Raw genomic sequence first — 12,253 nt, forward strand, 5'->3', positions numbered from 1 at the left:
ACATGTGCCGTCGCCATGGCAAAATTACATGAACTAAGGTCTGAACTGATGCCACACCTGCCTTATTCACCTGATATGGCTCGTTCAGACTTCCATATCTTCCTTAAACTGAAAATTTTTCATGGTGGACGAAGATTCACTTCAAATTATGAACTGATAGCTGGAGTGGACTACTATTTTGCAAGCCTGAAGGAATCTCATTTTCGAGATGGCATCAAAGCACTGAACATTGTTGGACCAAATGCCTTAATCTACAAGAGGACAATGCTTGGTGAGCGGGCATTGATACAGGTGATAATGAATTCTTATTGGATGCTTGTCATAAAAGATTTCACAAGCCTGGTGATAGAAATAATAAGTCCAGTGTAGCCTTACATTAAAATGCAAATATCCTGGTGCTTTTGCGTCTGTAGTCCATGCTGGTAGAATTCACCTTTAATTTGGGCTTGTGCATAAACTGCAGTCATAATGGTGAATATTTGTCGACTTTTTTCATTAATATACATCGAGATGTTGCTCAAGATAAGTGTATCTCTCTCTGATAGCATAAGGATATTTTAATTTCTGATTTTTTAGCTCTCAATTCCCCCTTTGTTGGCTACCAGAGTATTTTCCCCAACCCCTCCTCATGCATCCACAATAGCATTAAAATGTGAGTACAAAGACTTTCAGGGACTTTAGTGATTCAGTTATTTTAGCAAGATAGAAAACTTGGTACGTAAGAAATATGCTGTATTCCCTCTCTTATGTTAAACTCAATAGTATTTTCAGAAATATGTTGATGACAGAGAAACGTGAACCATGGTTACAGTTACATTCGCTTCTACTTGTTTTATTCTTCTTTGCTTCTGTTTTCTCCTATATTTCATTTTGTGTTCACCCCCTCATCCTTATTGACTGTATGTTTTTGAGTGACACTTTTCCTTAGTAGGGCAATCAAATAACTGTACACGTTTCATAAAGTTGCGCTTAAGAACCCCCAAACACTGCCTCCCCAGAAGAACATGGGTGACCTGTGGACAAAACGCATTGACCTCAATGTCAGTGTTTACTAAAGGTAAGAGAATTTTATTGGTGCAATCTCCTTCCACCATGTTTGTATGTTGTCCACCTCTAGTGGTTCAGGGTGTTTCGTGACTGTGGCTTAGTGACTTTATTTGTATGACTGCATTTGAAGTTGTATGTTTGTGTTGTTCATCAGTTTTGTTGATAAATTCTAAAATACATGTATTAAATGCTTGTGATAAGTTTTCATCTTAACTATAGAAACCTGTAAACCAGAATCCCATGCTGCATCAATATTCATGATTATAAAACTAACTTGACGGAATGATTACAAGAAAAAAGTTGGACTTAATTTCTACCAATATTTTCTTGCTTATCTGTTCATAAAGTTGAATGATAATGGTAATAATGAATTTATTTACATTTTTTCTTGTTCATTTCAGTTAGTAGTGGAGGGAACCATGAATGTCTACAAAAGTGCCATTGTTGAATTTCTTCCAATCCCAGCAAAATCTCATTACATATTTAATCTGCGGGATTTCAGTCGTGTTATCAGAGGAATTTTATTAGTTCCTGCCTCTCATTTGGTAGAGCCAGAAAAACTGGTTCGTCTGTGGATACATGAAATTTATCGTGTATTTTATGATAGACTAATTGATGTTAGTGACAGGTAAGAATTTAATTACATAGAGTTTTGTTTCAACTTTTGGTACTATGATCAGAAACCTGTAGATAGGGAGAAAAAGGCATTGATCTCAATGTAAAGCAATCAATTCATTTTATTCACTTTGATAAATGTTGTTTACCGTATTAGGTGTCGTCAGATAATAAGTCAAATATACAGTCTACCAACAAGCACATTTCACAATCAAATATCAATAAAATTACATTTGAAGTACTCATCTATAGAGTAAAGGGGATATCTCTGAAGCCAAACCCTGGATCTCATTTTAAACAGGGCTCCCGCTTAACCATGCATTTTGTCTACCGTGAAAAAAAACCTGGAAAAAAGCCGTGAATTTCATCATGAAACCTTGAAAAATATCTCAAACTTTATTGTAGAGCTACGATTGACGGATCAAAAGAAAAATCAACATGTCAATCATGTTTCAAGGTGCATAACTAGTTATCTTGAAAGTAATCGAGGGCACCCATTTTACCAGTAATGGCAAAACTAATGGCCACTAAGGCAAGCTTAGCTTTGTGTGGGGAGAAGGCTTGACTGTTATTGGGGGCAGTGTCGAGAGTTCGCCGTGGCCTCATGCTGATCTGTTTGGTTACACTCTGGGCGAATCAATGCTGGGCAGAGATCTCACCACAAACTCAGATCACCAAATCATCTAATTAATTGATTTTGTTTTCCACTCCAAATCTCTTGCAGCTAAATTCCTGGTCTTCAATCACAAATTGATTCTGTGCAAATGCATGGTGTTGCTAGAGTACCATCTCAAACTCGAAAAATATGTATTGTAACGGTTCAAACCGCGAGAGCCGCCCGCTCGCCTCTCGTTCGATATCTCCCCGTACATATGATTGTTAACTCTCCACTCCCCCAAAATAGAAAATTGCCCCTACGGAGACTTACCGTATCCGGGCTTAAAATCAAGTTCCCCAATTGTTCGTGCCTGCACGCACACTCACTTACAACAGGATTTAAGGAAATCGTGGCAATAGCAAAACAAATAACTTCAATGACATCCCTTTTACAATTGATTTTTAATAACTGAACTACCATAGGTTCCAAAATTTACACTGACACTAAAGCATTCCCAAACACACACAATAAATCCCCGTTCCAAAATCCATCGGCGTCACCTCCAACATGAAATATTCACCTTCGGCTTCTCCTTCAAAATTACAAAAGCACTTTCTCAATGATTATAAAAAATTGATGTTTCCAACAACAAAATATACCCACGCTCTTTGGCGAGTAAGCAACGTAAAAAATAGTGACATCAAACTTACACAAAAAAAACTTTCCGTGCAAAGCAAGTATAAATTGGGCGTTAGTCTGTTCAAGTGGCCACCCGTCTTGAAGTCGGGCTCAATGATCCGCCAAGTGACACTAACATTCAGATATTATGCTCAAACTTCACCACGTGCCGCACTTAAGTCTTGCAGGGCCGTGACTAAGACCAGCTAACAGTAAATTCACTAGGGCCTTATTGTGGGGAGCACACTTGGGACTTTCAAAGGGGGGAACAATCTGGACATAAAAGGATCTATTCGGGCTTTGGTAATTTCCAAGCTTACTTCCTTTATCCGATGTTCTCACCACCCCTGAAGAGCTGTCCTCGTATCTGCCTCCACCACGTGCCGTAGCTTGGCTGCTGCTGCTTGTCACTGAACACCACTCTTTGACTTATCTCGTGTCAGACCGTAGGAGAGAGAGCTATCCTTCTCGTCTCTCCCTTTTATAAACTCTGCACTACCCACAATCACCTCTGGTGCACCACAACGCCCTCTTTTTCCCCGGCCGAAAGGCGGGTTTTCAAACGCATTCCGGGAGAGAACCACTGCGTCGCCTCTCCTGGAAATCCACTCTCACACAATTTCACATACATAAAAAAATATACTACAATATACACAAATAATAAACCCTTTACATAAATCTAGTATAGAACTCCTTAAACAAAAAAAATGCTAAAATTGTGAGTGTGCGCGCAGACGTAACCCCCCCAGCCGCGATGTTAAAACATGATGCGTCGGGCCGGCTCCGGTCCGTACCGCTACAGTATTGTGTGTTATATATACACATTAATTACAACTGTGGATGCAATAAGTGTGCAGCTGTAAGCTCAAGATATTTTTCTCAAACAGTTCCTTGATGGGTCAATTTTCATGGAATTAGTGTACAACTTAAATGCAAGTCCCCCTCACCAAAGAAAATTCTGCCTAAGTTAGGGTGTCCAGGGACTGGAAAAACTGGGAGAATCTGGAATAATGTGTGAATTTTTAGTCTCGAATTTTTGCTCTAACCTGGAATTTAAAAATATTTTATGTCAAATTTATTTCATATAAAATTTTGCCAGTTCATTGCCCATTTTATGGCCTATTTTACGTACATGTATTGTTTACAATTTATTGGTTACATTTTAAAATGCCTCTTATGAAAACATTTATTTATCTATATACAGTGAAGTCCGGTTTAGTATATCTAAAAAGTATAATCCTCCTCAATACCAACTCTTGATTTTTACACTCTTCGATTTTGTAGTGTGCATATTTTGGTCCCTCAAAGTGGGTAAAGTCAAAGTTTTACTATACATATATTGCTGTAATCACATAAGATTAACCAGAAATTTTCTAAAATGTCCCTGGGAAACCTGGAATTATGCATGAATTTTTCTGCTTTGATTGGTTGGACACCCTGCTAAGTGCTTTAGTAATCCTCCAAATATGTATTTGCTGTTTTGCATCTTCAAATGTCGTGTGTAATTAAACTCTCTCCTACTGCTTTCATTTGGGCAGGCAAAATTTCTTTGAAATTGTGAAGAAATATTGTTATGATTCACTCAGGCAAAGAATGGAAAAAATTCTATCTGATTTAATTCCTCCTGATGAACCATCATTGAAAGACGATCACATAAGGAGTCTTTTATTTGGAAATTACATGGAACCTGATGCTGATCCTAAAATATATGATGAGGTTAGTGTGTATGATTAAGTACTTTTTATGCTGTTAATTTTATTTTGCAAATGATGACCAGGACTAATTTGATTGGGATTATGGGTGGTTACTCATTTGTTTTTAAACAAAAATTTTCAAGACTTTGTTGCCGAAAGCCAACGATTGCGGGAATCATCGTCAAGCCAAGTATGTAAACAACACACTAATGACTTATTATAAACAATCCCTCAAGGCCTTCAAGCAACGTGTTAGGAACCATAGGAAAATATTCAATGAAAGTTACATCCTTTTCTCCACTAATCCCATAAATCTGCTTGGGATGTCATTAAGTGCTATACCAGAGCAACTCAAATATGTAATACCCATTAAGAACTCATTTTTGTTGGCACTCTAGTTGTAGATCCCTTGAAAGTTGCGGACTGTTTCAACTTCATGTTTTGCTATGTAAATCAAGATCACCCTACCTATCCTAGTTTTCCAAACAGTTCCTTGCTATCTAAGACCTTCTCTCTCTTCCCAACCAATCCATTTGAGGTCAGCAAATCTTTGAATACATTCTCTAGCAAATGGTCTTCAGGATTTGATGAAATCCCCATCCCTATCTTGAAGGCAGTCAAATATTATATACATGACCCCACATATAATATATAGCTCACATAAATAATGCTACCTTTGATGAAGGTCATTTCCCTAACTACCTGAAATTAGCCTATGTTAACCCTATCCACAATAAAGGTCCTCATGCTGACCCTAACAATTACCAGCCAATATCAGTGCTTCCTAGTTTTTCCAAAATTTTTGAAAAAAATTTTCTCAAACGTCTCACAAACTTACTTAAGTCATTCCAGCTCTTGGACTAAGCCCACCCTGTCGATTTCTGAAACAACAATGCCTGTTCGCTGTCCGTTTGAAGTCTGTTGATAGCCTGTTGGAGATTAGTGAACAGAGTATAAACAGCCAACGAACAATCTCGGGTCACTCACAAGTAGGAACAACTTACGAACAGCCTACCAACAGTTTGTACTCTGTTTGCAGCTTGTTCCTTAACAGGCAGGCAACAAGCATTTCGGGAACAATAGTGAACAAGCTTTTAACAGGCAGGGGCCGGTTGGTAGTATGTTTCACCGAACAGGGAATGAATAGACAACAGTGAACAAACACTAAACACCCTATCGATTTACGTAAAAATGATGCCTGTTCGCTGTCAGTTTGGAACCTTTTGGAGATTTTGAGAACAAATTATGAACAACGTACGAACAATTGTTTTAAGTTTCGGAATTTGGACAACAATTTGGATTAATCCAAATTTAATTGAGTACAAGGAAGTTTGATTGAATCCAAAGAAAATATCATCTACTTAAACAGTAATTATATACGGTTGAATTCATTATCACGATTACCATCAACCACGGATGACGGTTATTGAAGTGAGCACGCAAATTATATTAGCTATCTGCTCGGCTTACGCACGTTAAATACTTTACTTCGCCAATTACAGGCAGGGGCCGTATGTTTCAGCCAAAGAGTATGTACTCTGTGGTTTCAGCGGACTGGGAACGAACAGACAACAGTGAACGAACAGACAACAGTGAACGGACAGTCAACAGGCAAGGGCCGGTTCATAGTCCGTTTCACGGTACAGGGTACGAACAGAAAACAGTGAACAGCTAGTGAACAGGTTCTCAACAAGGACGGAAAGATAGCGTGGTGCTGCTACCTACCTATAGAAGATAGCAAACGCAAACAATGACGCCAATAACCGATACCGTTATCCGGACAGTTTACGAGCACATGGTCGACTGTGTTGTGGTGAAGTTGTTGGTTGCGGAGAAAACAGTTATTTATTTGATTATTATTTAACCTGTGCTAAATTCCCGCAGTGACGAATTAAGTAATTCGTGCATCCATTCAGTGATAGTGAAAGTCGTGAAGTGATATTTGTTCTTGAGTGTGTTTATTTAATAATTTATTGTGTCTTAAGTTTTTGAGCAAGTACTGAGATTTGTATTGTATTTGTATTATGCGTATGTGCGTTACGTCGCCAATAAGAACCAACAAACATTGTCAGAGGACTGTCTTTCTTGTAGGTTTGTTTGTGAGAAGTGAAATCATCGTGTTCATAAATATTCTTTAAAGGCGTGTTTCTCTTTTAAAATCACACGTATTATATTGACATAGTGCAGAATCCGAGTTGTATTAATTTAAGGAAGTACATATTTCTTTGATGAAGGCATGTGAAATATTTGTTGATGTAGTGGTTGTTCTGTTAATGATGACAAAGCTTGCTTTTCTGCAACTATTCAAGATTTTTATAACTAATGGAATATGTGGAAAAGCACAATAAAAGTTTTTCTTACAATCATTCAAATGAATTTCAACTTTTAATTCTATTTTAACATAAATTATCTCTTGTCTATTATGTCCAACTTAGCAACAGCGAACAGTTAAGGAACAAAGTATGCGCATAGGGAGAGAACAGACAAATAACCATCTTCCCACATTGTCACAGACAAGGAACAGACAAGGCGTTCCAATTTACATTCTACGAACAGTCGCCTGCCTGTTCTCTCTTGGTCAAGGAACAGGGAACAAACAACCTAAGAAAACAGGCAATGAACTGACAACGCACAGTCCCCTGCCTGTTCATTGTCTGTGGTCCAACAGGTAAGGAACAGAGAATGCCGCTTTCTTAACAGGGAGGGAACAGACAAGTAACCCTTTTCTCACAGACAAGGAACAGACAAGGCGTTCCAATTTACATTCTACGAACAGTCGCCTGCCTGTTCTCTCTTGGTCATGGAACAGGGAACGAACAGCCAACTGACAGACAATGAACAGACTTTATTGTTACAGAAATCGACAGGGCAGCATGGCTTCCTGCAGAATCAGACCATTAAGGCAATGCTTCTCCTCCCTCCTCGTACCCCTGGCAGATCTTTATTCAAAAACCATACCATCCTCACACTTCCCTCCCTTTATATACTTAATGGTGGCTTATTTGTCAATAAAACCCCAAAATATTCTCCTCTCACCATGTTATGCACATATGCACCCCTGCCACACACGAAACAGTACTCCCGCTTGAAAGTTCAAAATTTGAAAATTCTCAGCATAAAACGAGGAATTATATTAGAAGTCTGCAATTTATGTGCAAGCAACAATGATCCATATAGCTAATTTATATAAATGAATTCAACATGAGTTGACAGGAAACCAATGCTGCTGGTAGGGTTATAAACCATGAAAGGAGGGAGCCCAACTACCCTCGGAGTCTGAGATAATGCAGAGTCCCCACTAGGAAGGGTCAAAAAAGGTTGGAGCTGAGTGTGTGTGATTATTATTATTATGAGACCCTTCTTAACAAATGTCCAACATAAACGCTCCATACAAAGGGGACCGAAGAGTCTCTTGGGGCTCAGAAAGGCATTCATGCCAAGGAGAGAACTCCACCATCTCGAAAGAGTTAAGGAAGTTAAAAATGAGCCTCGAGGATATTCATAAGAGTACTTTTTTCAATAAAACCACATATTACATTTGCAAAACATGACAACCTCTAAAGCAGCTGCTGTAAAGTCAATACCTATGCAGATGGCTTAAAAGGCATCAACCAAACATAGTTCTCGTATGGTAGAAGACCTAAGCAGAAAAATAGGTATTTGAAAAGATCGCAGTTTTTGACATCCAAGAAGTTTCGTCTACAGATGTGAACCCTGACTTAAAGACAAAAAATTCATGGCCTCCAATCAATGGAGACAGAGAAGTTGATTTTGGGGTTGGGAGAATTACAGAAATTACTACAAAAGCAAAATTCCCGGGGTTCAGTGGATATAATTTAAGCAATTCCGAAGCTCAAATTGTCTGAGACACCATTTGTATCTAAGTGCCTGTGAGCAATTTGGATCCCCTCTGCAAATGTGGAATCAGAAAGATTTCTTTTCTGCTATAGCACTGTGTTAACAGATAAGAGAACAAATCTAAAAGAAGACAACTTGATCACAATAGCAATATTTCATTTGAAATTACGGACTTTCAAAAGTAATTTCTCTTCTATGTAAGCTGAATATATGGATACGTGAAGGATAAAATATGAAAAATAGGTTAATTCAGTCAATACTCCATGTATATTATTGCTTAAATTATCCCCGGTCAATGTTATCCTAAATTTAGGGCAAAGGGTGGGCCACTGAAAGCATTGCTCTCAATCAGCATAAAACATTTTGCAGTTAAAATAACGACGATTTCAGGGAAAAATAACATCACTTTTGTAAAAATATAACACCACTCTTGGCTATAAAATAACCCCACCTTTTGCATGTCCCTAGTTATGAATCATGACAGATAAGATTAGGGAGTTTTTACTGGAGGACACAAGCAGGAAGTTTGGAAGCTGTTCTTGGGGGTGGGGAATACAGAATGCCATGCCATACTATGATGACTAAAGAGGAAAGAAGTCCAGAAAAGAATAAAATATTTCATGCATAAGGTTTCCTTCTCTGAAGTGTTAGCAATATTTTTATTTTGATTGCAGATACCCGATTTAGAAGTTCTCATGCAAAAAATGGATTATTACCTTGATGAATACAATATGATGAGTAAAAGACCAATGTATCTTGTCATGTTCAAATTTGCTATAGAGCATGTTTCAAGAATAAGTCGGATATTAGCGCAAGATAATGGTCATGCCTTACTCGTTGGTATAGGAGGAAGTGGGAGAAAAAGTGACACACAACTTGCTACCCACATAGCTGGATATCAACTGTTTCAGGTGGGTCAAAATTTTTGTAAATATTTGTGCCAATTTGGGTTTTAGTTAATCATTTTTTTATGGAAACCTATTTAGAAACCAGTATCCCAAAATGTCATTTAAAATATATTATTTTATTTGTACAGTGGAATCCCGATCTATCGTTCCTACATTGATCGTTTTCCCGCAGTCATCGTTTGCTGTCCCGGGTCCCAAATAAAGTTCCATATAGACAATGTAATTTTTTTCTGCATCTATTGTTCCCCAAAGTATTGTTTTCCCACATTGATCATTTGAAGATCGCAGTCCCGATGTATAATTTTCCTGCTTCTATGTGACAAAAATTAGACGAAATATATATGTGTCATTCATGGCTAGTTATGACAGGCACATAGTTTGAATCTTCCCCAGGAGATAGAACTACCGTAGGGAGAAGCTCAGTGCCGTGGGATGGTAACATTAGCGTAGATAGTAACATTTCCCAAGATCTGTTATCCTCCTCCATGCAGAGTTAGTCTCCCCCCTCTGACGCTTCTTCTCCAAAACCAAACAAAAGATTCCAGCTCGTGCAGGGATCGTATTAGGAAGACCTTAGAATAGCTTTGGAAGAAAATATCAAGTTACACGAGAACAATAGAAACGTGTTTCACGCCTCTCCCAGTCTCGCCCACTGAACTTTTTCAGCCTACCTGCTGGAGGTCAACTGATGCATGAATCACTTATTAGCACAAAAAGTGTCTAACAATTAATTTCAGCAATTACTGTTCTACTTTTATTCGAGTGAAATAAAAGTAATGTGCACGTAATTTAAAAAAGAGCAGGACCAAACACGACGTAGTTGTAACGTTATTTAAGCATTTTAAGCAAGGAAATAGTTGGAAAATATGATGGCAATTTCTGGCAAAACTCAATGTCCTCGTAGCTGAGCTTCTCGGCAGTTGATGTGGCATTTTTTCCGAAAACAGGATATCAGGTTATTATCAGTTATCAATTTACGAGTTATACTATAAGTCTCACATACTTGTCAGAGTTACTGGCGAAGGGATATCTTCTCAGGATATTTTGTTTCTCCCTACTACCAATCCGAATTCGTCTGCTCATCTGGCGCTACACTACTTAGAAATGAGTGGGTTAGTTGACTTTGTATTAGGACAAAAAATTTCATGGCGCAGTTATGTGGTCATGCTTCATCCTCTGTAGTATGCTCTGCATATGTCTTACGCAATAGCATCAGTTCCGAACTTCACCTCGTACGAGTGGTTCTGTACTTTCCAGGGTGAGTTGACTTCAAACTATCGAGTGTTTTCCATGTAGGTTTAATAAAGTCAGGTTTCATTTTTATTAGTTTTACTTTCATTCGTCTTCAGACCATGGCCCTTCCGAAAAAATGAGTGAGAACTTTAAAAGATGGACTGAAAATAATTGAAGATGATGAAAAGAATGCGGGCTAGAAGCACGTGAATTTTGCAGGACGCCTCAGGTTGTCTGCTAGCACAGGACGGTAGGAGTAGAGCGAGCTACCTGGTGAAAACAAGAAGTGGGATGAAGCCAAGGATAAGGTGGGCGTGTCGCTGGCAATTAACGCAACTTTGTTCACACTTTACACATTGCCTCAATTATATCAAAAATATATTTATTAGGAGGGAACATTTCAGATAATAGACTATTTTTGGCCTTAGTGATCTATTTCACAACCAATCCGACCAGCAAAATCGGTTGTTTTAGGCATAACTTGCGCATTGCTCTCGCACTTGAAGTGGCATTTGATGGATAAGAATGTTCAGACATCAGACAGAAATCCTTAATAGCAGTGCAAATACCAAGTGGAGTTAAAACATTTTTTAGCGAGGTGGTGTGTTCCTTTAGGATATTTGAAACAGATATTAGTGGAATCAACAATATAAGCTAAATTTTTCGATGAAGTACTAATATTCCTGGAATCAGTTAAAATCTTGTTTGAATCCTTTCATGAATATCATTATTACGTGCAAAAATCCTGTGTTTCCTTGGGCATAGGCAACCTAGCCAAACATTCCTGCATTGATCGTATTCCCACGTTTTTTTCGTCCATCCCCCTGAAAAATGATAGATCGCGGTTCCACTGTATTTGATTATTTTCACTATAGTTTGGAATAGTCAAATATATTAATTATCTTTTAAAATTACTTCACAAATTGAAATAAGTTGGAATTTAATATTAGTAGAGCTGGATGATTCTAAATCCAAGAGTTATTAGTAAAATTATCATTTCAATTTCTGAAAATAAGAGGAAAATGTTTCAAGTTACAATGTCAAAATTGAGATTTTTCATGTTTTGATGTCTTTTCACATGCATTAGTGACAAAATAGGTTAAGGAAATGGTTTTTTGACTAACATAGCAATTTTAAAATTTTATGTTCCACCTTTCCATGCATTTTTATGGTTGCAACTTGTAAGGAATCAATTTGATCTCCTCAGCTCTGTTAGGGGAAGGGAGAGTCAAGACATTTGAGTGTAACTAATGGATGCAGGGTGTGGGAAAGACCTGTTATGAAATGGTGTATAGAGTTTGAATGTAAAATGGGATGGGAGCAAAGAAAGTTATTGTATTTATATCTAATATTTTTCCGGGTTGAGCTTTGCTGGAAAATCTATATATGTATGTAAAACAAAGTTGAAAATCCTGTTAGTTACTTTCTTTCCTGCATATAAACAGTTACTTATACCACTTAAAATAAGTGGTATAAGTAACTGTTTATATCCAGGAAATAATGGAATACCACATAGTTAACCAAGAGTTAGTGAATCCTGTTAGTTACTCCATATAATACTCGAAAATGGCTGTACCGATTCAAATGTTTGTTTTTTTGGATTCATCTCATCCCCGGGTAAC

General features: G+C 37.8%; 1 protein-coding gene across 1 annotated transcript in view; it reads left to right on the forward strand.

Moving 5' to 3' along the window:
- The window catches only part of LOC124169976 (dynein axonemal heavy chain 3), a 227,678-nt gene that overhangs the window by 147,476 nt on the left and 67,949 nt on the right, over window positions 1–12,253 (forward strand). Inside the window, exons 37-39 of the mRNA XM_046548676.1 lie at window positions 1,449–1,675; window positions 4,477–4,654; window positions 9,165–9,401. Coding sequence (XP_046404632.1) covers window positions 1,449–1,675; window positions 4,477–4,654; window positions 9,165–9,401 — 642 coding nt within the window. The remainder of the gene's footprint in view (window positions 1–1,448; window positions 1,676–4,476; window positions 4,655–9,164; window positions 9,402–12,253) is intronic.

The sequence above is a fragment of the Ischnura elegans genome, chromosome 1 (genome assembly GCF_921293095.1).
Source record: "Ischnura elegans chromosome 1, ioIscEleg1.1, whole genome shotgun sequence".
Classification (NCBI taxonomy): Eukaryota; Metazoa; Arthropoda; class Insecta; order Odonata; family Coenagrionidae; genus Ischnura; species Ischnura elegans.